This window comes from Pipra filicauda, unplaced genomic scaffold (genome assembly GCF_003945595.2).
Source record: "Pipra filicauda isolate LSUMZ 115617 unplaced genomic scaffold, ASM394559v2 scaffold208_size1342795_pilon, whole genome shotgun sequence".
Taxonomy (NCBI): Eukaryota; Metazoa; Chordata; class Aves; order Passeriformes; family Pipridae; genus Pipra; species Pipra filicauda.
Window position 1 is genome coordinate 1,113,568 of NW_024104319.1, and position 27,594 is coordinate 1,141,161.

At 47.0% G+C, this 27,594-nt stretch overlaps 1 protein-coding gene across 2 annotated transcripts; it reads left to right on the forward strand.

Moving 5' to 3' along the window:
• Nucleotides 1-24,962, forward strand: SLC49A3 (solute carrier family 49 member 3). 2 transcript variants are annotated; one of them, XM_027745213.2, is made up of 10 exons: nucleotides 1-197; nucleotides 8,738-8,896; nucleotides 9,776-9,995; nucleotides 15,821-15,897; nucleotides 16,017-16,154; nucleotides 16,701-16,817; nucleotides 18,367-18,519; nucleotides 20,308-20,465; nucleotides 21,535-21,647; nucleotides 23,000-24,962. In XM_027745213.2, exons 1-10 carry the CDS (start codon nucleotides 69-71, stop codon nucleotides 23,152-23,154), a joined length of 1,419 nt encoding a protein of 472 aa, XP_027601014.1. In that variant the 5' UTR covers nucleotides 1-68; the 3' UTR covers nucleotides 23,155-24,962. The 2 variants fall into 2 exon arrangements, with proteins under 2 accessions (XP_027601014.1, XP_039236867.1); XM_039380933.1 differs by lacking the exons at nucleotides 1-197; nucleotides 18,367-18,519 and having other exon boundaries at nucleotides 8,002-8,896.
• The last annotated feature ends 2,632 nt before the right edge of the window (nucleotides 24,963-27,594 follow it).

The following is a 27,594-nucleotide window of genomic DNA, read 5'->3' on the forward strand; positions in this document are numbered from 1 at the left end:
GGAGGCCGGCGAGGGCGGCGGGGCGGGGCTGGAGGCGGCAGTGCCGAGCCGAGCTGAGCCGAGCCGCGATGGAGGGAGGCGAGGCGGCGAGCCTGCTGGGGGAGCGCAGCCTGGGGAGGGTGGCCGAGTTCAAGACGTACCGGCGGCGGTGGTTCCTGCTGGCCGCCGTGTGCCTGCTGAACTGCTCCAACGCCATGGTGAGTGCGGCGGCGGCGGCACCGCCCGCGCCGGGACCCGCTTCCCCCGCGCCGGGAGCCGCTCCCGCGGCGCGGCTGGAGCCCCGCGGGCGGCCGGGGCGGGAGGGCGGCGGAGCGCTCCTCCGGAGGGGGAGCGGGTGGTGGGGTAGGGGCGGCCGCCGGCAGCCCCGGCGCAGCGCAGGCAGCGCGCACCTCCCGCTGCCTCCCTCTCTCCCTGCCGGGCGGCCCTGCCTCCCTCCCTCCCGCCCGCCTGTGCGGGGGCTCTGCAGAGCAGCTCTGGCTTCTGCTGATGCTGCGGAGGGAGGACGGGCTAATATGGCTTTCTGGAGCCCAAAACCACCTCCTGTTTCTTCCTAGAAGCAGCCAGGCAACCTTCAGGGCTCTGCCCCAGTGCCCTGTCTCAGATCCACCCCCTCATCCTCGGAGCACCGGGACTCGGTTGTACGCGCACAGCTCAGAGAAGCCTCAGCCTGGCCGTACCGTAGGGACCGAATAAGTGGCTTTTCCCTTTGATCTTTGTTTCCCTGGTTGCGACCTCGGCCTGCACGCTTCCCTTTCTGACCGGTGGGATCCGGGGCACGGAGGAGTGGTGACAGGGGAAGGGCAGGATGGGGCGGGAGGATGTGTGTGATCTCCAAGAGCATAGCAGGAAGTATCGCAGCGTCAAGTCAGACTGGGATGAAGCAAGATAAGTCCTGGAGCACAGCAAAAGTTGTTGCCGAGTCCACGTCGTAGGCCGTGGGGAGGCAGAGAAAGTATTCAGCGTCTGTGAGCGTCACATGTTTCAAGCCTAAGAATAGCAGAGCAGTGTTGAAATGCCGTGGGAGAGGAGCACGAGTTAGCTCCGCCTCATTGCCGGCCTAGGACAGCAGATTTATCTGGTCACAAAAAGGAGCAACTAGGTATCCTTTCAGGGCCTGTTGCACAAACAGAACACTATAGGAGTGATTCTTCACTAAACAGAGGATTATGTGAACTTACTGCCTACTCTTACTGTCTTATTCTGAAAGACCAGGAAAAAATGGGATGCTTGATCCCATTGCCACCTGTTGAACAGATTAAAACTAAGTTCAGTAATTACTGAGATAAACTCGTAAACTTAGCAAGGCTTACTACACAAGATAGAAGCCCAGATCTTTGCTCATCAAGTCACTGAGGACATTGTTGATAATTATCAGATTGATATAGAATTATTCATGTGCTTGAGGATTACCACGCTGTGAATGCAGACTGTCTGGCAGACAAGATCAGGCACTGTAACCTGCAAACATTTAAATGCTGGAAGGACGATTAGGTATTCCATGATGCAAGAGCGCTGGAGTAGAGAAATGGAAAATCATAGTGAGAATTTGGCTCTATATGAGAAAAAAAAGAAAATGCACCTTCTCAATAGAAAATCAGTGCATCCTTTAAGAGTGTACAAAAAAATGCCCTACAGAAAAGCTCGACTGCTTGCTTGTGGTTACATTGGCACAGTGGAAGAACATTATGTGGCAAAAAAATCCCCCACCCTGCTAAAAGTGGACAGTGACAGCATGGGGTGGAGGAAGCTGTACAAAGCCTTTTCGGGATGTCTTGTCAGATTCTGACTTTGCTGAAACCTTAACAGTGAAACAAACTGGAGGGTTACTTAAAATGGTCCTTTCAGTGCATGTGCAAGTGTAACTGTGTCTTGAGTCATGTTGCTGAAAACTTTGTAGCCCTGAGAGATTGACCTCTTGTCTGTTTCCTTGTTCTCTCGACAACTTCCTGACTATCTGCAGTATTATTTTTCCATAGTATGAAATTAGACCCGAACTTTATCCCTTCAAAACTGGGTGCCTAATCCTGAAGTGGAAATACTGTTTCTAAGCCATTGCAAAGGTCTGGAATGGCAAGTATGCTGATGTATAAAGTTGTAACCAAACATTTACCCATGCTAAAGTTTCTCTGAAATGTTCCTGATAAAAATCACATTAAAATGGAGGGAGTGGTTGAAAGTCCATGAAATCAAAGTGTTTGTTTGCTGTTTAAAAGTTCCAGATGAAAAGATTAATTTACCAGTTCTGTGGTGTGAAAATTTGCCATGCAAGTTAAGATGTGTCCTCGATTCCTGCGCAAATGTTGCATGCAGCACTTTGTTCTCTGTAGTCCTGTGTCAGGCTATCTATGAATGCATATGATAAGAACATATGAGTTTTGAATTGTCTGACTTGGACCTCGTTTTCTGGACCAAGCTTCCAGAAACTTGTATTCCCCACTCTTGCACATATACAGGCAGTTTTCTATTAGTGGCCTTGAGTGTCGCTAAAAGTGACAGTCAGGAGACAGTCCTGAGAGGGGGTCTCTGTCAGTGTCAGGAAGACAAGGTAGAAGCAACTTAACTGCAGGAAGGGACACTTGGTCATGCAGGAAGGGCAGGCTGAGAAAGGAGTATTTCTTAGTTCAGCCTGGTTTAGGGTATGATTGAGCAAAACCAGGACAGACCGTCTGGTGATGAAAGGGGCGCTCTTTCCTATATCCCCCTGCTCTACATCACTGTGTGTAATTCCTTCATTAACCAGAGCACAGTGGGATTAATATCATAATAGAGGCCCTTATGATAAATGATAAATAGCCCCTTACTTGTACCTCTGTTACCTGAGGTTGAAAGCCTTTGTCTCTCCTTGCTGTACAAGGCAGGTACTGCCTTAGCAGGGTTTGGTTCTCATTTCCTAAATATGGCTATTCTGTGAATTCCTTGCTGACAATGTAGTGTAAGAAACAAACCCCCACCTTATCTTAAGAAGGCCATAAACACCATAGACATCAGCATAATTCATTGCTACCTGAAGTCCTGGGCAGAGAAGATGTTCTAGCCACAGCTAAGCTTAGATGATTTATCCCCAGCTGTCTCTTGCAGCTGGTGAGGTGTGACATAACTCTGCCTGAGGTTTCTCCCCGGGTTTGTTTTGCCAAACTGATGCAGTGTTTTAAGCGTGGGTTTTTTCATCCAAAGACTTAATGTTCAAGAGTATTCATGGTGTGCTCACAGCTGCCGTAGTGGTAAACTGCTGAAGCAAATGACTCATTCCTTCTTGCCTCCTTCCTGTGAAGCCAAGCAGGTTGGAAATTTATGTTTCGGGGGAGGAACTTTTTCTTATTTTCTCACACTGAGGACACAGAAAAATACAGAATAATGAAACCAGGTGTGTTTACTGTCCTCTTCTGTGCTTGTCAGCTGGAGCAAGCTGGGGAGGAGCAGCGGTTTGGAGCTGGCTCATGCTCGGCCAAGTGGTTCCTGACTCACCAGCTGGAGGACTTACACCACCTCTAAGTGTACTTGGGAGAGGAAGGAGAGCTGCATAAGTGGAGACTGGCATGCTCCAGGGCAGGGTGCACACGCTCCTCACCCACACCAGTCTGCTCCAGCAGTGCCTCTGTAGATACGCATGCACACACAGCTGCTGCCGCCTGGCAGCCTCTGTCCTGACTTCCCAGGCTCCTGTGTCAGCACAGGTGCCTTTGTTTGAGGCCAGGGGCTGTTTGCTTCCAGGCTACGTGGCCCTTTTAACCTTGAAGATGAGGACTGTGATGTAAGGGCTTCACAGCCTGGTCTCAGAGGGTGAGGGGGCAGCCTCCATGCCGCAGAAAGACATCCTCCATCGCCCTGTAATCGGTGTCCACGTGCATGAGAGAAAGCATGCTGGGACTGGGAGAACTGCTGTAGGTAAAGCTGGGAACTGTGGGCTGCCTTGGAATTCATGGAGGGAAACTAGGTCTTGTGGGTGAAATAGTTCCTGGAGACTCTGTATGGCTGTGGAAACAGTGAGAGCAATATGGTGGAAGAACTGAACCAGGAGAAGATGGAGGTGGAAGGGGAATGAAAGCAGGAGGAAAATGAGAGGGTTTGGGCTGATTCTGGGAGGAAGAGGGCTGAAACCATATTTGAGAATCAGTTAAGGGTTTAAGAGGGTATCAGAAAATGTAACAGAAAACCAGGAATGGAATCAGGATGAGAACAGTTGTAATTTGTTCTTGGTTACAGGAATGCCCATGAAGGCTTGCAATTGTCATAGAATCATAAAATTGTTTTGGCTGTAAGGGGCCTTAAAGATCATCTTTAGGTTCCAACCTCCCTGCCATGGGCAGGGACTTTCTTCTAGACCAGATTGCTCAGAACCCCATCCAGGCCTGGTCTTGAACAACTCCAGAGTCCACAACCTCACCAGGCAACCTGTGCCAGTGCCTCACCAACCTTACTGTAAATTTCCTAATCTCTGATCTAAATCTGCCCTTATTCAGTTTAGGGCCATTCCCCTTTGTTCTACCACTACGTGCCTTGTGAAAGTTCCTCTCCATCTTTCTTGTCAGCCCCCTTTAAAGGACATTAAGCCTCAGTTAATGGAGAAGGGACCAGGCAGTCCCTCGGAGGTGCTGGAGGATTAAATGCAAAAGCTAGAAGAAGAAGCTTAAAGCAAAGGGAGGGAGAGCTGAAAGTGGAGCCAGGACCCCTCCAATATCCATACCAATCAACTGGTTTGACTGTCGGTGCCCTTGCTTTCCCTGGTTGTCCTACATTGTTAAAGAAAGTGTGGAGGGCCACCCCTGTAATTAGGGATGTAAGTAGACTCTAGGTGGAAAACGTTTCTGTCTTTTTCTTCTGATGATGGGGCATGGCTCCCCAGTCAGCCAGCTGTGTGCCAATGGGAGCTGCATCTGTACTCCCTTGCAAGCCAGAGCAGGCTTGCAGGTCTTCAGGGGGCTTTCTGTCCGCTTCCTCAGCTGCTGTGCCTGCTGTGCAGAGCACAAGTTTTTATAGCAAAGAATGTGTGCTGAGGTAGGACACCAGCCCACACTAGCATGCACTGAAGCTTTTGCTGTCCCTAAACCCAGGAATCACAGTGAGATGAATCTGATTCTAAGGCTTGAACTCAGGAGAGAAGTGTGGGAACTTCAATTCGTGTATTTGGAGAAGAGATAGTGTGTGCTATTGCAGCAGCTATTCCAACATCCTGCTAGATGCATATCTGAAAGGAGGGAAAGGTCCATACGAAATGCTGAAGGAGCAAATACTGTGGTCTACAACACGAGTGAACATTACGAATGACATTGGACTATACTACAGGAGAAGCTTCATTTGAGAACAACTAGTGCAAAATCTGTGAGGTAATGCTGGGAAATGAGTTTTGCCAAGTATTAAGGGATTGGGCTCGCAGACTCATTGTAGCTGTTTGGTCTTCAAAGGAAAGAGTTCCTGTGCTTTAGTAGCTCTGCGTGGGCTTCTGTGTAAATCTCTTGACCTAACATGCCATGGCCCAAAGTGTGAACTGCTGCTGACCTCCATCATCATCCGCTCCAACTTTTGCCAAGTTGGGAATTTCGTCGAAGTGTGATGAAAGGTTCTGGTTAATTGTAGCCCTGGCATGGCTCTGAAGGCACATGAGCTATAGTAGGTGAGTGAAAATTGCTTGTCAGCATCGCAAACAGGAACTGACATTGTGACATCTGTTGAGCTGCCTCCAGAGAAGCACATGAGGACAGGGACGAAGCAGCACAGTGCATAACAGAGGCTCCTCTTGATGCCTTCTGCACCTCACACTGAGGCTCTAGTTCTGTGTGGCCTCTCAGACAATGGAGCTGAGCGTAGCTTGACCAGACCACAAGGGTGTATTTCCACAGAGGTATCTGTCTTTCTGTTTCTTTTTCACCTGTCTGTCCCAGAAGCAACCAGATTTTGGGAGCTGACATCCTATGACCTCTCATGTTCTCTCTCCTCCTGCATCTGTCCCTGTGACCTGCAGTGGATGTCAAAGCTCACCTGAGCTTTGATACAGGCTATTCATTCAGGAGTTGGACTCAATGATCCTTGTGGGTCCCTTCCAGCTCAGAATATCTGTCATTCTGTGATTCTGTGGCTTTGGTGGGCCAAAGCTGAGTTAAGACAATGGCCCTTGGAGAGTGAAGGAGCGTGGAACCTCCCTCTGCCTGTATTATGCATCTTTAGATGTTACAGGACTTTGACCTCGCCAAGAAAGAACTGCATCTTCTTTACCTGTTCTGCATGAGTGGACTTGAATCAGAGCAATCTCTGTGTAAGTACCAGCCTTGGCAGTGCAGAGTTTCAGAAAAACATGCAGGATAAGGGCTCCAGCTCCTAGCAGAAGAGCTTACTAACTACTGTGGATGAAATTATCACAGCTGGAAAAACCAAAAGCAGGAGGTGGCATACTCACTCACTATTTCCCTGTGCTGGACAAAACTCCACAGTGCCATCTCTTTGTTGCAGGGGCATTTGGTGGCCTCTTTGACTATAGTAACACCTTGAGCTCCATTGCCTAGTTCTGAATTTCTCTGTTACAGAGCAACACATGGTAAACAACGAAACATACTTTTTCTCTCCAGACCCTTGAAGAAACCCACTTCCTATTTTGAGGAACAAGCTCGGGCCTCAGGCTTGGACAGGAGGCAACTTTCCAGCTTCTGTGCTCTCACACACTTATGCTAGAACTGGAGTTCTTGTTCAGGATAGGAGTACAGCGCAGCCCATGTGCTTGGTTTTCAGCAGGGAATGGTTTTACTCGGTCTAATGGAAATGCGTCAGAATACTTAATCCTGGCTTGCGTAGACACATACTCTGTGCACAAAATGCTGTGCTCTGGCTTGTGCCATGACTCTCCTAATGATGTCATGCATGGGTGAGCATCTTGTGTAGAGGAACAGGAGGGATGCAAATTTACCTGAAGCTGGCTTACAAAATGTATCATCTCTTTAATTACACTGTTTCCTGGTACAGTGTTTCATCACCACCACCCCCATCTGGAAGGCAGTGAGGAACTGAGAACTGCTATTGCTGGAAATACACAGCTGGGATTTGTTTAGCAGCAGTTTAGCATCCCATAAACAAATTAATGCTCATGCCTTAGTGATGCTAGTAGCATCTAAACAGTTACATTAGCATTAAATATTTAAATTCCTATCCCAGTCTGATGAAAGTCTGGGAAGTGATCTGGAATACCCTCCGTGTTGTCTAAGAGTACAATTTCCTTCAGCACCCAGCATCTTCATCCACCTGACTGAAGAAGCTGAGCAAATACCAAATCCATCCTCTGCCAGACCTTTGACTGATGTCACGTGTGCGTCTGAGCCCAGTGTGGTGATGTGAACTTTGAGTTGAATGCAGGAGACAGTAGTATGTCAGCTCCTTCCAGAGAAGACTGATGCTAGGCATCCTTGCAAGGACACTGATAATGCATTCACAACTTCTCTTTTACTACCATTTACTCATTGCATCCCTACTAGGAGAAAAGCCTAGCTAAACAATGATTTGCACATGGCTGTTCTCACACAGTGACACCAGGAAGAAAAGAAGTCCATCTCCCCTTCTGCTCCTGTCTAATGTGGTAGTTTTTATGGTCCCTAGTGCGTAAGAAAAGTACTAGAACACTGGAAATAACAAGTAGAGTGTAGGGACACACCTTCCTCTGAGGTTATCTGAGCCCTTTTTCAGTTACGCATTAATGCTGCAGATGATCCTGTCCGCAGGATGCAGACTGGGAAGAGGAAGCTTGTGATGGCAGGGAGGAGTACCTGGAAAGCAACAGTGGCTGGAGTTCTTCTGTAGAAAGCTATAGCTGAAGTTTTTATTCACTTTTCTGCAAACTTTATTATCTTCAGTATTCAGCAGCAGCAAGATCATCTTCTAACACCGTAGTAGCTTAACATCCACATTATTGAAACTTGTTCTCAGGTTAGGCCAATCTTTTTGAAAAGCACCAGGAGGCGTCTTTGCAAAAAATCTACAGAAACATCCTTAAATTTGGGTTTAAATTTCTTTCTTGTGTGCATGATCTCAGGACCTGATTTTAGAATCAAGTCTTGTCATTCTTATAAGAATCCAGAAGCAGACAGGAACTGTGAAACCAGTGCCTAAAACAAGGTTTAGGGAGATATTTTCAGATATGGCATTGGAAGAAAAATATGGATAGTTATTAAAGTACTACTTTTGTGTGTACCTTCCATCTTACATGTCCTGATACATTGAATAATGCAAATTTCTAGGCCCTTTTTTATCATCTGAGTATACAGAGGAAAGCATGGAATAATGTGTCTCTCTTGGCTGACACATAACAAAGTTGTTCTTGCAAGATGTCCAGGAGTTACCAGTGGAACTGTAAATAGCAGACTGAGTTTAAGAGGCTCTTAGTTGCAGAGAGGAGGCAGCAGCCTCTATTTTGTTTATGCTAGTATAGAAGCATTGCTTGTGTTTTGCATCAGGTAAGTGCATGCATCGGGGCCAACGTGTTCAACATAGCGACAGAAAAAGGTACTGGCCTCTACTTTTGGCAGCCTCCAGCGTCAGGTCCAGGGGATTGGGGATGAGGCAGTGAAAGGGATGGGGTGCTCTGGGCCGAGTAAGTAACCGCAGACACTGGAGGTTTGAATTTTTATTACCAGCCTTAAAATCCTAATTTCAAGGAGAGACTAAGATAGCGAGCCTCCTCGCAACTGAGTTTGAGGAGATGCTGAATTTCTGTTCTGGAGGTTTTTGTGCTTACGCATGTTTGGTCTCTACTCTGCAGCTGTGGCTGACGTTCGCTCCTGTGGCTGATAAGACAGCTGCCTACTTCCACATTTCCCTGGAGACGGTCAACTGGCTCTCAATAGTGTACCTCCTCATCTCCATCCCGTTTGGTCTGGTGGCAACGTGGGTTCTTGACAGCGTGGGGCTCCGGTGTGCTGTGAGTTGAAGTGTTCTGTTTCCCTGAGGAGGTTTCGCCTAGAGACAGCAGATGCAGAAAGCACTAACATGCACGCTTTAGATGGGAGCCTTGCCAAATGCTGCAGAGGATGAGCATGTTGAAAGCTGTTTCAGTAACAGCTGTCACATCACCTCTGAGGTGAAGAACAGTGGGAAAAGTCAGAATAAGGTTGCACCCCTACTTTCCTTTAGTTTTTGTTATCTTAGCCAAATGACAGGGATAGATGCTGTGAGCGACTCTGTGAAGACAGAGCTGTAATTGGGTAGGATTTGCTGTGGAAAAGTATTAGCATAGCTATTTCATTTGCAGGATGAGTTTAAGGAGCAGCAGGACAGGATGCAAGCAAGAGACCCCTGTCAGCTCAGAGCGTGGTCTCTGCTAAGCCAGCTTGGGATCTCTACACAGTCTTCCCAAAACTGTGTTGTGGAATGTGGCACTGAAACACTAGCATGCTAGTGGTATAGAAGAGCATTTGCAGGATCCATATGCTGGATGATTCATTGCCATGATCTTTGGATTGTCACAGCAAAATATGGGTGATGGCACAAGCTTGCCAATAGGGTGTACTTAGTGAACTTTATTTCTCATCCATTCCACGCCAGTGTCTGCTCCCTTGCATAAGCTACACTGTGGTGTAGTTCTCATGCAGGGCCAAGACAACCACATTGCTCCCTAAGGAGACAAGTTGGATGAGGAGCATCTTGCAGTGGCCCAATGGGGTAGGGATGATCTGCAGGCATGTATTAATAACACCCAGTGTCTTCTGTGGTGCATATGAGACTCTGCTCATGCTGATCTATTTTATTAAGTTCTACCCTTCACACTTCAGCACACAAGCCCTGTTTCTGCTTGCTGCAGGTGATCCTGAGTGCATGGCTGAACATGATGGGTAGCATCACCCGGATGTTCAGCGTCCTGAAGTTCCTGAGCTTGGGTTCCCGGAGTTACTGGTACCTGTTTATTGGGCAATGCCTCTGTGCACTGGCGCAGCCTCTTATCATCTTTTCACCAACAAAGCTGGCAGCACTGTGGTTCCCAGACCACCAGAGAGCGACAGCAAATATGATTGCATCAATGGGTAAGTGATAGCTTCGAAGCAGTATTGCTGTCCCCCAGAACTTACTAGCATTTTTTTGCTTTTCAGAGGCAGTAGGCAGAGGAAATGTTCTGTACTGCAGCCATTTGCCCTTGCAAATGCAGCTCCACCCCTGAGTCTTGTAGCCACGTGCAACAAAACACAGGAGCAAGAAGTGGGTCTAAGCCACATCTAGGTGCTATGTTCAGAGCAAGCCACCCAGGCTTCTAACCTTCTTTCTCTCTGCCATGAAGAGATTATCATCTTTGCCTAAATATCATAGAAGTTAGGGACAGCCCTTAATGTTACTAAGTACGAAGTCTTCAATGGCCTTAATTTTGCAGCTTCTTAGGAAGGTGTCCAAGTTGCATGTAGTGCCAATGGTCACAGTTGCCAAATTCTGTAACTGGATAGAGGTGGGACTGCTGTGGCAGTGATGTCCACCAGTTCATCCAGTAGCAAGACTGAGCATGTATTCCTAATTGGTGTGTATGTATACACAGATAAAATACCCTCAGCTGGCCACACAAACATGTTGGGGATGCTAAATGGTGGGACTACCCACACAGAAACCACACCTGCCTTGCTAAGTGCCTGGAAGGTGGGAAACTGGAGGAGAGGCACCCAGATAAGCTTGCTCTAATCTCGTTCCTCTCTTGTCTCCTTTGGGTCCAGATAGAGACAGGATACTGCACTTGACAGACCTGTTTCCTCCCTTCATGTGGCTTTTTACCCAGCAGCCAAAGAAATCTCTTCCTCTTTTCTCCAAGGACCTGAGGAATGCTTCAGAAACTGGGCTGGCTTGCTGGCTCCAGCTGGGAAATCTCACAGTACCTACTAGTGTGTTGGAGCCCCGTATGTCCTTCTGTCAAAACAGCCAACAGCTGCTTTCCCTCCCCGTTGTGTTGGAGTTGTGAAGAAGGGATAGGCATGGGCAAAAGGGCAGTACAGAAGCACCTCTATACAGCTTTCTGCAAGCCTAGAGCATGGGCTCTCTTGTTTACCAAGAATGGATTTATGGTGTCAGAACAAATAAAATCTTTTTGCGCTGCCTTTCCTAGAATAGGGTGGACTTGATGACTCACCTTGTTTCCCAGTGCTGAGACAGACCTTCATCTTCCCTGCTGGAGAAGGAGCTCTTTTGTCAGTGTGGCACCATACAATACCACCAAGGACCACTGGGCACTGAAATAAAGTTCATAGCCCTGAAGGACCCCAGCCTGCAGACAACTTGCCCTTTTTAAGTAAGAGAGCAGACAGAGCAGCCAAAGAGCATTTCTTTCACATAACTCCTTAGTCTTTTCAGGACCAAACGGATCTAACTATGGTAAGAATAAAACTGAAGAGCAAGAAACCGTAGATTCCTAAAACCTGAAGCTGTTCAGTCTCTGCCACGTTGGGACATCAGAGTGTGGACGGAATGGGCTGTTATTATTGTCTGAAGCAACACCTGCAGATTGCTGCACAGAGGGCTTCTATTTATAGTGCCTGATTACACCCATAATGTCTGCTGTACAAAATCAGGATTTCATTTCAAGAAAATTTAAATATTGCCTAGAACGAGGATCTACCACAGCCCCAGTCATTTATTCCAGTGGTTAATTACATCACTGGCAAATGTCAGCCTGTTACTTCTCATCTCGATGCTCCTTATCCCCCAGCTATTCAGTCTTGTTGCACCTGTTTGTCAGGTAGTTATGGACAGAATCACCTCTTCTCTCTTTTGTCTAGGAAAAAGTAACTTTACAGCCACATTTCCCTTTGCTTCTTCCCACTTGTCTCCATGTCTTCCTGTTGCTCACTTGAGCTTTATCCCTCATCTTGCTCCAAATTATCAATACCCATTTCCTGTGTAATTGCCAGAGCAGCACTCAGCACTCCAGTATGTTTGGTATCAGTGCTGCACACAGAAACTGACCCTACAGCCTCTTGCTATTAGTGGGTAGTCTTCCCCAGGCTTTTGTGACAAATATGGACCTTGCACCCAGGATCCTGCTGAGCAGCTGAAATCACTATGACTCAGCTGTCAGAGTGATTAATGACTCAGCTCTGGAGTATTTATTGTATTCTGGTCCTACCCATCACTTCTAGAGACTTAGTCACAGAGAAGCAGTGCCAGATCTCCTGTGAACACCATGAGAAATTCTCCTGTGTCAAAAGTAGACAGTCTTGTCTGATTCCACTGAAGTGACCCCTGTTTCATCCATAGGATTCTTCATTTACTGTGGTCTGCACCCTGAGGAGTTTCAGTGCATCAGCATCACTGACCACAAAACACATAGCTCCACTGCAGAGTACTGCAACCTAATCCACCAGGACTCTTGGACCATAATGTACAGTTGATTAACTGCAGTGATCTCCTTTCCATTCATAGAAGGTTTAGGCTCATAAAATTTCTCTTCCCAGGAAAAGAAGGCAGCTGAAACCTTGTAATTACTCAAGTAGTCTCAGTGTTTTAAATTAAAATTAAAATTTAAATTTAAAATTTAAATTAAAATTTAGCCCAGTGCTCACATTTCCAACCCTCAGCCATACCTTCTGGAACTGCTTCAACATGTCTATAGTTCATGAAAACAGCTGACTACTTTGCAGGCTACAACCTGCAAATATTCTCAACAATGCCCAGTTGCATTTTACCCCAACAGAGAAGATTTAATCTCTCTCCTTGGAAACTGTTGTTTAATTGAGTCCATGTACTTAGAAGCAGGTAACATTTCACCAGCATCATAAGCTACTACTTTCTCAAGTACAGAGCAGAAAGAGTACAGCTATAGCACTATTAATGACACCTCAGCAGAACCGTGGAAAAGATAAGGTTGGAAGGCACCTCTTGGGATCATCTCGTCCAATGCCCTGCTCAGTCAGGCCTGGCTAGACCAGGTTGCCCAGGTTTATCTCTATTCAGGGTTTTGACTGTCTGCAAGGATGAAGGTATTGCAGCTTATCTGAGCATCTTGTTTCAGTGCTAAGCCACTATCACAGTAAAGAAGTTTATGTTTGGGTAGAAATTCCTGTGTTAGGCTTTGTGTGAGAAAAGTCTGGTTCCATCTTTGTAATTGCTGATCAAGGTTCTTTTCTCCAGACTAAACAGTCCCAGCTGTCTCAGCCTCCTTAGGTATGAGAGATGTTCCACTCCTTTAATCATGTCTTTGGCCCTTGTCTGGACTTGCTCCATTAATTGGTATCTTGTATCAAGGAACCCAGCACTGGACTCAACCTCCTCTATGTTTCTCACCAGGTCTTAGTAGAGAGTAAAGATCTTTCAGCTACTGGAAATGCTCTTCCTAATGCAGCCCAGCATGCTGTTGGACACCTTTCTTCAAGGGTGCATTGCTGGCTTGTGGTCAACTTGCAATCCATCTGGACCCCGTGTCCTTCTCTGCAAAACTGCTTTCCAGTAGCTTCTCCAGGCTGATCAGTCCTAGCTCTCTTAATGTCTCCTCCCATGACAGAAGCTCCAGTCCCTTAATCATATTTTCTGTTTTCTGGACCAGTAAGTTCCTATCTCCCTTACACTGGAGGCCTCAGAACTGGACACAATAATCCAGATGTGGACTCACAAGTGCTGAGTAGAGGGGAGGGAGCACCTCCCACTGACAACACCCTGCCTAGTGCAGACCCCGGGCTGCTGGTGGCCTCTTTATCAGGAGGTTGTGTTGCTGCCTCATGGTCAAGTTGATGTGCACCCGTCCCTCTAGTCCTTCTCTGCAGAGCTGCTTTCCTGTTGGTGAGCCTCAAGGGGCACTGGTGGATGGGGGAGGGGGGTGTCATTATTCTTCCCCAGGTGCAGCACATTGCATTTCCTCTAGCAGAGCTTCACAAGATTCCCCTTTACCCATTTCTTCAGTCTGTTGCAGTGCCTCTGAATGGCAGCATGGCCACCTCTTCTATCAGCCACTCCTCCCAGGTTCACATCATCTGCAGACTGGCTGTGGGTGCAGTCTGTCCTATCATCCAGGTTAGACTGTATTGGCCCCAGTATCAGCCCCTGGGGTGCATCACTAGTGACTGGCATCCAGCTGGTCTTCCTGTCAGTGAAGACAATCCTCTGGGCCTGGCCATTCAGTTGGCTTTCAGTTCATCTCACTGTCCACTAGTCTAGCCAGTACTTTGTCAGTTTTTTTGCAAGATTGTTATGGGGACAGTGTCAGCTGCCCTTTACTCATCCATCCAGCCAGTCATTTCACTGTATAAAAGCTACTAGATTAGTTAGGCATTTTTCCTTTTCACTTTATTGTCCTTCCTGTGCCTGGAAATGGTGGAGAGTTTTAGTTGTTTCATGACCTTCCCAGAGATCAAAGTGAAACTGAAAGGCCTGGAAAGTTCCCTGGATTCTCCTTCTTGTCCTTCTTGAAGATGGGAGTGACATATGCTTTCTTCCAGTCTTCAGGAGCCTCTTGGAATTACCATGGCCTTTTAAAGGTAACCAAGAATGGCCTTGCAATGCAAACAATCTGCTCCTTCAGTACTGATGCATCCCATCAGTCTCATGGATTTGTGTATGTCTGGGCTATACAATGTTCTCTAACCTAGTCCTCCTCCATCGAGGGTAAATCTTCATTACTCCTGACTTTACCTCTCGTCTCAGGGCTGAAGACCAGTCTTACCAACAACAAATGAAGTGAAGAAGGCATTGAATACCTTGGCACTTTCTGTGTGCTTTGTCACCAAGTCTCCCACCCCCTCCAGCAACAGCACCACATTTTCCCTAATTTTATTTTTGCTGCTAAAGTACTTGCAGATGCCCTCGTTGCCCTTCACCAGACTCAGTTCCAAGCTGGCTTTGGCTTTCCTAACCCCATCCCTCCACACTAGTAGAAAATCAACTCTACTTTGACTACTTGCGGAATGTTGCCTTAAAGTTCAAAAATCGTCTCCTGCAATTTTAGGTGTTTCCAAGCTAAGTCCCAGGAGTCCTGCTTCACGTGCTGCTCAAATCCAGCCCCATAACAATGCAACACCCTCTCGCAGTACAGTGTCTGAGATTCTCTGCTGCCATGTGATTTTTGTAGTTGATAGCAAAGATCAACTTGTTAAGCCTGTTTGGGCTTTATGGAGGAAGCATAAAGGCTTGAAAAGTGTCAGGAATGACCTAGTGTCACTTTAGACAGCTGTCATTTGGCTTATCTGCTGTTCATGCCCTTTTGACAAAGGAAACTAATGGCATCCTAGTGACTTTTAAAAAGAGCATTGCCAGCAGGTTGAGGAGGTCCCCTGTCCACATCTGATTCCTTCAATGTTAGAAGGGCATGGACATATTAGTGTAAGTGCAGTTAAGAGCCACTAAGACAGTTAAGGGAATGGAGCATCTATGATGCCAGCTGAGGCTGAGCAAGCTGCCACTGTTCACCCTCCAGAAGCCTCAGGGGGTTCTTACACACAATAGTGTATTCCCCCTAATGACATGGGGGAACAAAGAATGGAAAACATCTCTGTTTGTAACTCCTGCCATATAACACCAGGACAGATGTCACGGATTCGTCCACCTTAATTTTGTCCCTTTAGCTTGACATTTACTGAGGCAGGCTTCTGAGGGTGAGTACATCATAATTCACAGATGAAAAACAGTCTAGAGGGGTTAGGAGTTGTAGAGAAATGGTTTTATAGGATGGACTTCATGGGGGTGAGAGAACAGATGTGGCAACAGTAAGACCAAACAGTCAGCTTCTCCAAATGTTCCCCTACTAGTTTCTCCCTGTATGTGCCTTGTTCTGTCCTTATTACTCTGCTGCACACGGCAGCTCTGGTGCTGGCAGGCAATAGGGGCAGACACATAATTCTGACTACCTGCGTGAAAAAAAAAATGTCTCTCTTTTATTTCCTTCCAGCCAATCCCTTAGGCATTCTTATAGCAAACTTGTTGTCACCTGCACTAGTTCCTGAAGGAAAGCACATTCCACTGATGGTAAATGAAATCTGCTTTTATTAGTTTTAGCTGGGCTAATTTGAGTCCAGCTGATTTATTTGTTTGGGGGCAGTGGACCTGGAAAGACTGGTAACTTGTCTTGTCCTTTTGTTGTGTAGCTGGGTGTTTATGCTGTCCCAGCAGTAACTGCCTGTGCCCTGGCAACACTGGGGATTCACGAGAAGGTTCCTCCCACGCCTCCTTCAGCCAGTGCCACTAACTCCAACTCACAGCCGTTCTTCACGGGGCTCAAAATGGTAAGTGCTATAGCACAGAGAGTGCCACGTGGAGTGAGGGATTCAGCCCTGCCAGACAGGAATATGCTGGGGAATTCGCTTACAAAGCAGACTCAGAACGCCACTTCCCCAAACCTGCATGGAAAGCCCCCTGAAGGAGATCAGGATCCCTTCCTTCCTCTGGGAGTGGAGGCTGCTCACAGCAAAGCTGCAAGAGATGCTATCTGAGCATTCAGCTGTGGGCTGGCTGTCATTCAGATACCTCAAACAGGCACACCAGGGCTCACCCAAGAGGACCACACAACTCGAGCCCTCTGAACAGATGTGGTAAGGGGTAGGACAGCACATGGCAACACGAAGGAAGAACTTGGGCACTGAAGAGATCTTTCCTCCCTACATGGTCCCCATTTTAACTTGTCCTCTCACTGAACTGACAGGACAGAGCCCTACTTTGTCAGTAATCACAGAGTTGCCCTGTCAGCATTTTCACCTGCTCACCCTCAAGTCTACTGTCACAGCCAGGCCCTTTTCCCCCCTCCACTTATTTACATTAACTTCTTTTTTTAGCTCCTGAGAAACAAGCCATACATCATCCTGGCAGTGTGCTTTGGAGGAGGAATTGGGATGTTCACCTGCTTTTCAGCCCTGCTAGAACAGATCCTTTGTGAAAAGGGGTATTCAAATGTGAGTCTTCCTCCTTTTCTCCCCATTATCCAAATCATCTATGAAACAATCAAATTGATTTTCCCTGATAAGGAATTCAGAGCAAAATGAAGACAATTGAATATGCTGCAGTCTCATATCTTATTTGTTCATATTATCTAATATAGATTAAGCAGTACATTAATCCAGAGCACAGCCAACCTCTTAGCATAATGGATAACCTGCATTTTCATTACTGCCCATGACCAGGCTCCCATTTGCAAGTGAAAATGTTTTTAGGAAAAAAGAATATTGCAATTTTCCTAAGCCCCTCCAGAGCATTGATGTCTGTGCAGCCTTCTGTCACCTATCCCAGAGTAGAATGGAGCCCAGGCAGGCCCTAAAGTGAAGCTGAAGGCAAGCAGCTTTTCCTCTTTGCACAGACTTACACGAAGCCAGGGCAGCAGAGGAAGTCCCAGGTAGTGTGACAGCTGTTTCCCCATCCTTGCTATGACACCGCCCAGGTGCTGCTTTTATGGTTCAGCACAGTGTGCACAGCTGGCTCCTCCTGCTCTTTCCCTGTAATAGCAGGAGGATGTCCCAGTTCATGTATTTCCCCTCAGCAGGCTGCACTTCAGTCCTGCTGCTTGTATTGCCATGGAGGTCCTCTTAAAACACCTCTCCAGATGTTATGTATGCACATTTACGTGTCTGGTCTCTGTCCACCCCCTCTTCAGCTCCCAGGTCTAATATCTGAATCAGGGCTCCATAGCCAGGTCGTGTTTGCAAACACCATTGGTTTTTCACTGGAAACCTTTTAAACTTTTCAGCCTTGCTTTCTGTCCCTCATGATGGTTTTGTCTGTGTGACTGGCTTGTCCCACCCCTTTAGCCCACAGAAACCATTCCATGTACCCTTTCCTTCCAGTCTGCCCCTGAGGATCCCAGAAATGTTTACCCAAATTTGTTAAAAGCTGCTCTGCTTTCAGCATTGCTGTCTGCATTTGAATTCTTATGGAGCTGAAGAAGTATTGCAAACAAAGGGTAATCACTGCAGGCAACAGAGCATGTACCCTATCCTAGCTACTGCTCACTGCCTCTCTAATTAGGCTTTGACACAGCCAGGTGATGTGTCCCATCTAACACATGTGGGGTGTGCCAGTGCAGGTCCCTGGTAAGAAAAGGGCCAGGAGGATGATTATAAACAGCAGCAGGTCCCAAGGCAGCTGGACCTGTTAGCACCAGTGTGGACAAAGCACCTGGTTGCCCCTGAAAGAGCCCAGTGGCTCCAGGCTGGAATTTTTAATGCCAGGAACTGCTGTTGCTCTACACCCAGCCTCCCTTGACAAGTGTGCAGAGACTGGTCATCCCTTGGGAGTCCTGCCACCTTGCTGTCCCCACACACTGATAGAAGCACCTGGCCCCTGTTACTTACTACTCAGCACCCTGTGAATGCCTCAACTACTGCAGCGGGCAAGGACACTTTTCCTACCTCAGTAAGTGATCCCCTGGCATTTGGCAAATGGGTCAGTGACATTAAATCTCTTTTCTAACTGCTCTAGATTCTCATTACTTGTTCTTCTGCCCTCCAGAATTTTGCTGGCCTGAATGGTGCCCTGTTCACAGTGTGTGGTTTGTTGGGTGCTTTCCTACTAGGCATGTATGTTGACCGGACAAGGAAGTTCATAGAGTCCACCAAGATTTGTTTCTGTCTGAGTGCACTTGCCAGCATTGTGTTTGCAGTGGTGAGTTCTCCCTTGCATTACACCGTATCCGTGGGCTTATTTCTGTTGCCATCTGATAAATCATCAGCTTAAACCAAGGTCATTTGATGTCATAGTATTTATTAAGCCATGTGTTATGCTTTGGAATTATCTCTCTGGGCTAGGAATGTTTTAAAGAAAAACCCTTTACTGAGAATTTCACAGTCACTGTGGAGCCCGAAAGAGACTGATTCAGGATATAAATAAATTGGCATAGTTTTACTTCCCTACACTGGATCACCATGTTTGCTTCCTGACTCCCAAGGCCATTTTTTCAGAAAGGAAATGGAACTGCTAAATATCCATCTTACAAAAATGAACAAGAATGCCCTGTTTTCCCAACACCTGCCTTTAACAAGGGTGGGTGTCGGGAGTGTAACATTAGCAGAAAGGACCTAGTTACGTGCCTAGTTCTTCAGTAGTTCCTTGAGGAGGACAAGACAAGAGAGGCAAAAAAGTAGAACACTTGGATTCAGCCAGGAGAGGAATGCAGAACCTGGAGACTTTACACCCATGGTGCTAGAGTGCAAGTACTGCACGCAAGCATAACCATTGCCAGTGGGAGCCTTCATACAGCAAGAATCTGATCATGACACAGGGAACTGCTAGCACTGCAGAGGACCCAAAATGGTGCAGCTTTCTGCTTTCCCTGCAGGCTTATGCTGTGCATTTCTCTTGTGTGTTGAAAAAATCAAGACTTTCAGTACGCTGTGATCCCACCTTCCCCTGCGCCAAGATCCCAGTGATGGTAGCTCCATTTGGAAGAGACAGACAAATGCAATGCCTTTGTCACTGTAGGCCAAGGTGCCTCAAGCAAGCCTTGCATTTCCCCCTTTAGTACTCTAGCATTTTTTTTGAGGATGATCTGTATACAAGTCAGATTGCCTGGACTCAGATAAAGCACTGAGTAGGAAGGAGGCAGTGTTAGGAGCAACAAGCAAACCTTTCCCTCCTCCCCTTCCTTTCTTCACCTTCATCCCATACAGATGAACTGTTAGTTCAAAGTATTAGAACAAAAATAACCCATTCAAATCCGCTTCAAACTCAGATTTCAAACAGAGTTTTTCTTGACTTTACCAGTTTAGCTGGGCCAGGCCTGTAGCTACGCCAGGACAGACACCTCGTGTTCCTCTGTGGGAATTTATTACATCAGTAAGGAAGGAGGTACCAGCAGTGTGGCTGCAAAGTACTTCATCTTTACCAGCATTGGCTGTTCTAGACACTAAACTAATCTCCACGTTTTGTAAATGTTTTGTGGTTTTTTGTTTGCTTTTTGGTTTGTGGGGTTTTGGGGTATTTTTGTTTATGTTAAAAGCCCAGTTTTACAAACATGAGTCTGACTAATTTTCCTTATCACTGAGCTGCAGCAATCCAGTGAATTCTCACATGTAACCCAATGCAAACAGCACCTCCGAAATGTTACTTTGCACTGGGAGGAAAGGGTGTGTTTCACTTGTGACTAGAGGTATACTGAACACATTCCTGATAAGTTACTATATAGGATGTCAAGTTAAAGTAGTACAACCACACCAATGCTTTTCAGGTAATTCTGCTGAATCCTCCCTCCCCTTGCTTCAATTCAACAAATAACTCTCCGCTGTGTAGCCATTAGTTGACTCTAGAGACCTGGAGGTAAAAAATTGATTTCAGGAACAGATAGGGAAGGTAGTGGTGAGACAGTGAGGCCTTGGAGCTTCCTGCAGGTTATGGGTTCAGAGACTTTCTGTGCAACAGTGCTGACACTGAGACTATTGTGTCTTTTGCCTGCAGGCTTCTCGGTTCAGACATCAGGCCATCATGTTGGCCATCACCAGCTCACTCTTCGGTTTCTTCGGTTTTGCCATCTACCCCATTGCCATGGAGCTGGCTGTGGAGTGCTCCTACCCCGTGGGAGAGGGCACGTCTACAGGCCTGATTTTTGTTGCAAGGTAAGCAGGCAGCTTAAATCCAATTAACAGCTGAGCTTGTGTTCAAACACACACATACACACACACAGGGGTGTGGGTGCAGGTAGAGAAGAGAGCATGGACATCAGTGCTTGCCACCCTGCTGAACTTCTCTCTGGTGTCTGTGAACGTGACCATGGCAAGAGGGGAGCTGGCTGGCTGAGCGAGAGAGCTGAAGAGCTAAATGTTTTAAAGCAAGGAGGATTATGTGGAAGTGGTACAAGAAAAGCAAGAAGGAAGATGAAGGTCGCCCTTGCTTGGCACTAAGTGTGATTTAACCAGGTCCAGCATCTTTTGGAGCACATGAGGGCTGTGTGCCTGAGAGACACACCCATTCTCATCACAGTACAGGCACTTGTCAGGTCTCAGTGCTCTGCTGAGAGAGATGGGGCTCATCAGTCCCAGGGCACCTGGTCACAACAGATGGGACAGTGACTGTCCTTCCTGTTATCAGTTTACCTGCCTAGGGCTTGCTCTAGAATTCAGCAGGAATGACTTGTTGGAGCTCTAATCAGTGATACAAATAACCTGGTGCCACCTTTTGTGTCAGGTGGAGCTCCAGAAGCAAGAAACATCAGTGAGTGAGGGGCAATAGACACTGCCTTTGAAGGCTATTGTCTCTCACTGGTTGTGGATTTTGTTGCTGCTGCCAGCCAGCTATGAGTAAGGAGGAGGCTGAAGTCATAGCATGACTTTTTTCCATCCTCAGTCCTGGAGTGAGAGGTGTTTCCGAGTCTCTGCCCAGTGAATAAGCCTCAGCTCTTTGAGAGATGTAGTTCAACACCTGCTTGACTTCAGAGGGAGTATATAGTGATTCTGCCACACTGGCCCTGTGTCTGGAGATGTGCAGAAAGGCTGACCTGGACACCCTGTGAGCCAGGGCCAGTTAACCAAGTGCCTGGGCCAGTGGAATCCAGCAGTAGCTTTCTCTGCTAGAAGGAACCTGCTCCAGAAAGAAGCCTCACTCCCTTCCGACTGGGGAAGCTGGGATTGTCTGCAGCACTGATAAGTCAGGCAGGTGCCATAACTGCATGTTGGCTTCTCCCCACAGCCAGGTTGAAGGTGTGATTTTGATGATTCTGCTACAAGCCCTCACTGTCCGTGTTTCTGAGGATCCCTTCTCCACCTGTGCCCTTGACCAGGATGGAGCCTTGGACTGGACAAGTAAGTACGTCCTTGGGAAATGATGCTGGACATTCAGTTGCATCCTGTGTAGCCCCCACCCTCCTCCAGGTCTCACTGTGAGGGACCCTGCAATGCTGATTCCTGCTATAGTGTATTTCCTACCCACCTTTCCAAATCTGATGGTGCACTCCTTGCTACCAAGGAGTTCCTGCTAAACCAAGCCTACAAGATTGAAAACAGGAAAACTCTAAGGTGCCATGAATGCCACTGCTCGCTCTGGGTTAAAATTACTCTTATGGTCACCCTGCAGAGACCGGAGCTTACCAAGCTAGAAAGCAGCTATTCTAAGAGAAAGACACAGTCCATGTAGCACAACCTGTGCTGCTTTGCAGTGTGGGAGGCCAAGAATACAACTGCATTGACTGAAAGTGACCTCTTGCTTCTGCACAAACACCTGCCTGTGTTTTTAACATACTGGTACAGCTTTGTTGTGACTTACTCCAGATTTCCCTTCCTTTCCTAGCTGGTCAGAAAAAGAGACAGCAACTGAGATGAGAGCACAAATGTGTTTTCATTGCAGGCTAAACCCTGGCCTTGATCTCTCAGCTGGTTCATATTTATGTAATATTGACCCCAAGTCCTGGGGACACTGTAAACAAAGGCTGATCATCATCTTTTAAATCTATGCTGCTTGGCTGAGCAGAAACTCCCCAGAACAAGCTCCACTAGCTGTCAGAGATCAAAGCTTCATAACAGGCACCCATTCCTACTCATTTTGTGATCTGATACATGCAGGAACGTCTGTGGAGAAAGGCATGGAGGTGTGTGTTTGAAACACTGCTGGAATGAGAACTACTTTCAGGCCTTGTTCCATAGTCTTTTAGATATACTTTTTTTTTTCTTCAGAAAAGTTTCTTTCAACACAAATTTTTCTTAGATAAGAGTTAGTGAACTTTTTCTACACCTGCTTTCAAATGATATAACAAGAAGCACTACCTTTGAGGACCTGTTCTCTTATGAAACTCAAGTGTTTCGATTCAGTCTTTTTTGTAATGTTTTTCACCACACACACAAACATGTACATTTACACAGAAACACGCACTCCCACAAACACACTGTGTGCACTGGTGTAACCTGTGAGGTCACGCAGGATTTGGAGTCCTAGAAACCTTCCACATTCCTCCTAAGTACTCCTCCTATGCCAGTGTTAGGCGAAGCAAGGTTTGCCTGTTACCAGAGTGGTATTGCCCCCTGTGGTCTGCACCCTGTGCTCGGGGGTAGCCCTTGGGAGGCAGTCAGACAGACTGTGCAGTTTCTGGGAGCTGACCTCTAGGCTTCTGCACCCACGGGGAGTTGTGGATTCACTGCCTAAAAGTGTACCTTTCCTGCAGCTCCGGTGCTGGTGCTGGCTGGCCTCTGCAGTGCTATGGCTTGTTGCTACGTCATCTTCTTCCACACGGACTACAAGCGACTCCATGCTGAAACGATCGGTGGTGATTTGGTCAAGGCAGAAGATACAGCAACAGCAGATGTTCCTGAATCCTAAGCAGGCCAAAAAGGGGATGCTGAGGACCAAGGGCTCGGACCTGTGGGCATGGACCAATGCTCATCTGGCACACTGGGATATCCTGGGTCCTGTTGCACAACAAGCAAGACTAGAGCAAAGGGCACCTTTGGTGTGCACCCCTCAATCTTGCATTTATTTGGGGATCTGGGCTGAAAGAAATGCTGTCCTGACAGAAAGGTCAAAGTGGGACTGGACAACTATGCATGTAACTGAAATTTTTATCTGACTTGATTCAAGCTAAAGAAATGTTGCAGAGGAGGGGAGCATCATATTTCAGCCATTTTTTTGTTTTCATATACTTGGATCAAGGGTGAAGGTTTCAGAGGGATGGGAGCTGTGCCTACCACAAACCCAGTGGAAAACTTCTGTTTAAGGACTGTGGTTCTTGTGCAGCATAACAACTCTTCTACTCTGAGGTTGGATCTGATCGTGTCTCTTAGCTAAAAGGCAGTAGGAGCCAGAGCATCCTTTCGTTTCAGCAGGGAAGTGAAAGTATGTGATCTGTAATACAAGTCTGTTACAATAAGCCACTTTGTCTTCTCCTACAGACAGGAGAAGAAAAGCCTTGCCTGCAGTGGTGCCTGTAAAAGAAAATACCAGCAAGCAGCAGGAGTTAAATATGGCAACATTCCTCACCCATCTGGTTCCCTGCCAGGTGCTGAGACATTCAGGTTAAGCTTGTTTCACTTGGGCTTCTGTTTCTCCTCCTCTCCTGCAATTTCAGTGGTTCAAGTTTTCCACAAGAAGACGAACCTACCTGCTGGTGTAATATTAGGGTAGTGTGACGCTGTCCTATGGAGGAAAACTGAGAGGGCAGCTCACTGTTAGGGCAATGACACAGCAGGGCCTGCTGTGGTGAAAACGGGCAGAAGAACTGGCAAAGATGACCTCTTAGAGAGTGCAGGGACTTGTCATAAGTTTCTACAGGTATTAGGGGCTCTGGAGGGAAGACCAAGTGAGAAACAACATCAACAAACACCTTCCAGTTCTCTCTGCAACTGACAAGTGTTCATCAGTGTTATAAGAGATGGGGAGTAACACAAAAGATCCCATTTGGAGTTCAGTTACGCTAGCAATTACTATGGGTAAAACTGGATTTTTCCTCTTAACAGTACTTCCACTGCAGTCTGGTGTCCTGTTTTGGTGTTCAGGTCTACGTGTACAACCTGAGAAATTTTTTCCTTATAACATTTAGGTGGTAAAAAAATTTAGATAGTTGGGATTTCATAGTGCTTCATACCATGCATATTGCAAAGGAATATCAGTACTTACTGATTAAGGGATCTTGATGCAAATTGGATCTGTGACTAGCTTTGTTCAGTCCAGCTAAAGGATGATCCCAGTGCCAAGGATGCACTTTCCCTGAGAAGCACTGTACAAAGGAGATGTCTTAGTGCCTGAATTCTCTTCCCCATTAGAAACTGGAAAGCTCTCCCTTTGCGAAACACCCATCTGCAATCTGCATCCTCCTAGGGAGCCTGCTCGTTCCTACAGCTCCAGCCTTGATCTCACCAGTAAGCACTGATGTTTTTCAAAAGGAGAAGGAAGGAATTCTGAAACCGAAGTGAAACAAAATTGTTTAAACCTCTCAGAGGAATGAGATTAGCTGTCTTTTGTAAAACTAGCTGCACTCCTGCAACTAACACGCCAAACAGATTAACACCAAATTTACCTGCCACTTTTGAGTTCTACTGTACTGGGAAGCAAGAAGCACTTGGTACTTTATAATTTTATATATTTACAAATGTTTATGTTTTTTAATAAAGGGTGGTTTAAGAAAAGATTAACCTTCTCTCACTATATCAATCCCTAAAAAGTATGTTATAGATGCAAGGGTGCATCAGATCTGCTATGCAGCACAAGCTAAAAGCCTCTGTATCTGCCTGATGTGCAATAACTTGCGCTCAAACTGAGGATGTGTGAGGATCTTCAAAATGACAGTGTGAAATTAGCTCCATTTTGAATGATAGGTTAAGAGAGTAAAGAAATACTGCTAGCAAATGTCTCCAAAATCTATTGCCCTGGGCAGAGAGTCTTTGCACCAGCTAAGACACTTACCTTTATGGAAGCATATAAAAGAGATTTGAAAGGAGAGATTTTTCTCTCTACTAATCAGACATCAGACATTCAGGTGTGTGAGGCTATTTCAGAATTCCTAATGTGCACTGGAGCAGCTTGCTCCTTTGCTATATGGTCTGTCATACCCTGACAGCATCCCATAAAGGCATTATGGCACTGCTAACAGTGAGACCAGGTAGCTCATGCAGATTCCTGCCTTGCACCATCAGCTGTTCCTGCTGGCCCAGCTAACTTCACATTTTATGTTTAGAACAAAAGAGGCTCAAATGCCTGGGCTAGTCTGTAATTACCACCATAGCAGAAATCAACTTTATTCTGTACAGTCCTTTCTTCAAGGCTGCACAACTCATCTGTCTCTCACGCCTCAGTTTTTGGTGTGTCTTTTCCTAGAAAGCCTACGGAAAATGTGAACCCGAAATCTTAGGAGAACAGAGGGATTTTGATTTTAAGGCATGAACCAGATGTGCTGGGGGGTTGGACCTGTGTCCTCTCCCTGCCAAAGAAGTGGTCTATCTGCCTTAAGCCTTCTGTGACCCCAGTAACCCCAGCAGAGGCCTCTAGAACCTGTAGGAGTCACTGGAAAAGTGCAGAAAGCCTGCTGCAAAGGTGAATTGTCCTGGATGTGGTCTGGTCTCACCAGAGCCCTTCTGTTTCTGTAAAGTCGAAGGAGAGGGACATAAAGGTCAACTAGTCCCATCACAGCAGTGGATCAAAGAGGAGCCCTCTGAAACAGGTAGGGATGAACAATCTTGTTGTGCCTGAAGGGTCTGCACCATCTTCCCTGCTGCCTCCACCTAGACAGAACTGCTGTAGGGAGAGGCAGCAAACCTGCTTGAAAAATGTGTGTCCGCGTGATGCACCTCCTGCAGCAGGTGGCTGAGCTACATGGGGTGGTGAGAAGACTGCATAACATCAGGGAGACAGAGAAGGAGTTAGATAGCTGGTTGCAACTGCAGCCTGCAGTGGCCCCACAGCTGAAGTCAAACATCCAAAAATGGGGTTACAGCATTGTTTGATGAGGGAAGAGTGACTGACATCATCTACCTGTTTGTGCAAAGCATTTGACACTGTCCCAGATGCCAACCTTGTATCCAAACCAGAGAGACACGGATCTGATGGATGGACCACTTGATGTATAAAGAATTGGCTGGACAGTCACACTCAAAGAGCTGCAGTCGATTGCTTGATGTTCACTTAGAAACCAGTGATCAGTGGTGACCCTCAGGGGTTGGTGCTGGGACTGGTGCTGTTCAACATCTCTGTCAGTGACACAGACAGTGGCATTGAGGGCACCCTCAGCAAGTTTGCTGACACACCAAGCTGTGTGGGGCAGTTGACACGCTGGAGGGAAGGGATTCCATCCAGAGGGACCTTGATAGGCCTGAGAGGTGGGCCAATGCAAACCTCATGAAGTTCAACTAGGCCAAGTGCAACATCCTACACCTGATTCCCAGCAATCCCAGCACACCCACAGGTTTGACAGAGAAGTGACTGAGAGCAGCCCTGCGGAGAAGAACTTGGGGTGATGGTTGATGAAAAACTCAACACGAGCCAGGAATGTGCACTGGCAGTCCAGAAAGCCAATGGAATCTTGGGCTGCACCAAAAGCAGAGTGGCCAGCAGGTCGAGGGAGGGAATTCTCCCCCTCTACTCAGCTCTTGTGAGACTACCCCTGAAGCACTGCTTCCAGCTTTGGGTTCCCCAGCTTAAGAATGATGTGGACCTGTTGGAGGGAGTCCAGAGGAAGGCCATCAGAAGGATGGAGCACCTCTGCTATGAGGAAAGGCTGAGAGAGTTGGGGCTGTGCAGCCTGGAGAACATTCCAGGGAGACCTTAGACCACCATCCAGTACCTGAATGGAGCCTACAAGAGAGCTGGAGAGGGACTTCTTACAAGGGTATGTAGCAACAGGACAAGAGGGAATGACTTTAAACTGTAAGAGTGCAGGTTTAGAATAGATATTGGGTAGAAATTCCTTATTGTGAGGGTGGTGAGGCACTGGAATAGGTTGCATAGAGAATCTGTGGGTGCCCTGGAAGTATTCAAAGCCAAGTTTAATGGGGCTCTGAGTAACCTGGTCCCTTTGAAGTTGTCCCTGACCATGGTAGGGGGATATGGGCAGGAGCATTGGAATTAGATGATCTTTAAGGTCTTTTCTAAACCAAACAATTCAATGATTCTTGCCATCCGGCACGCAGTGGATGCCCAGACAATACTTCCATTGGAAGAAAGGTTGTTCCTCTTGCACAGCAGCTAGTTTTGAGGCCCCTGGAGCAGCACAATCCAAGAGCTTTCTGCAGGACACTTACACCACTTGACCCTAGAGCAACTCTGCTTGAT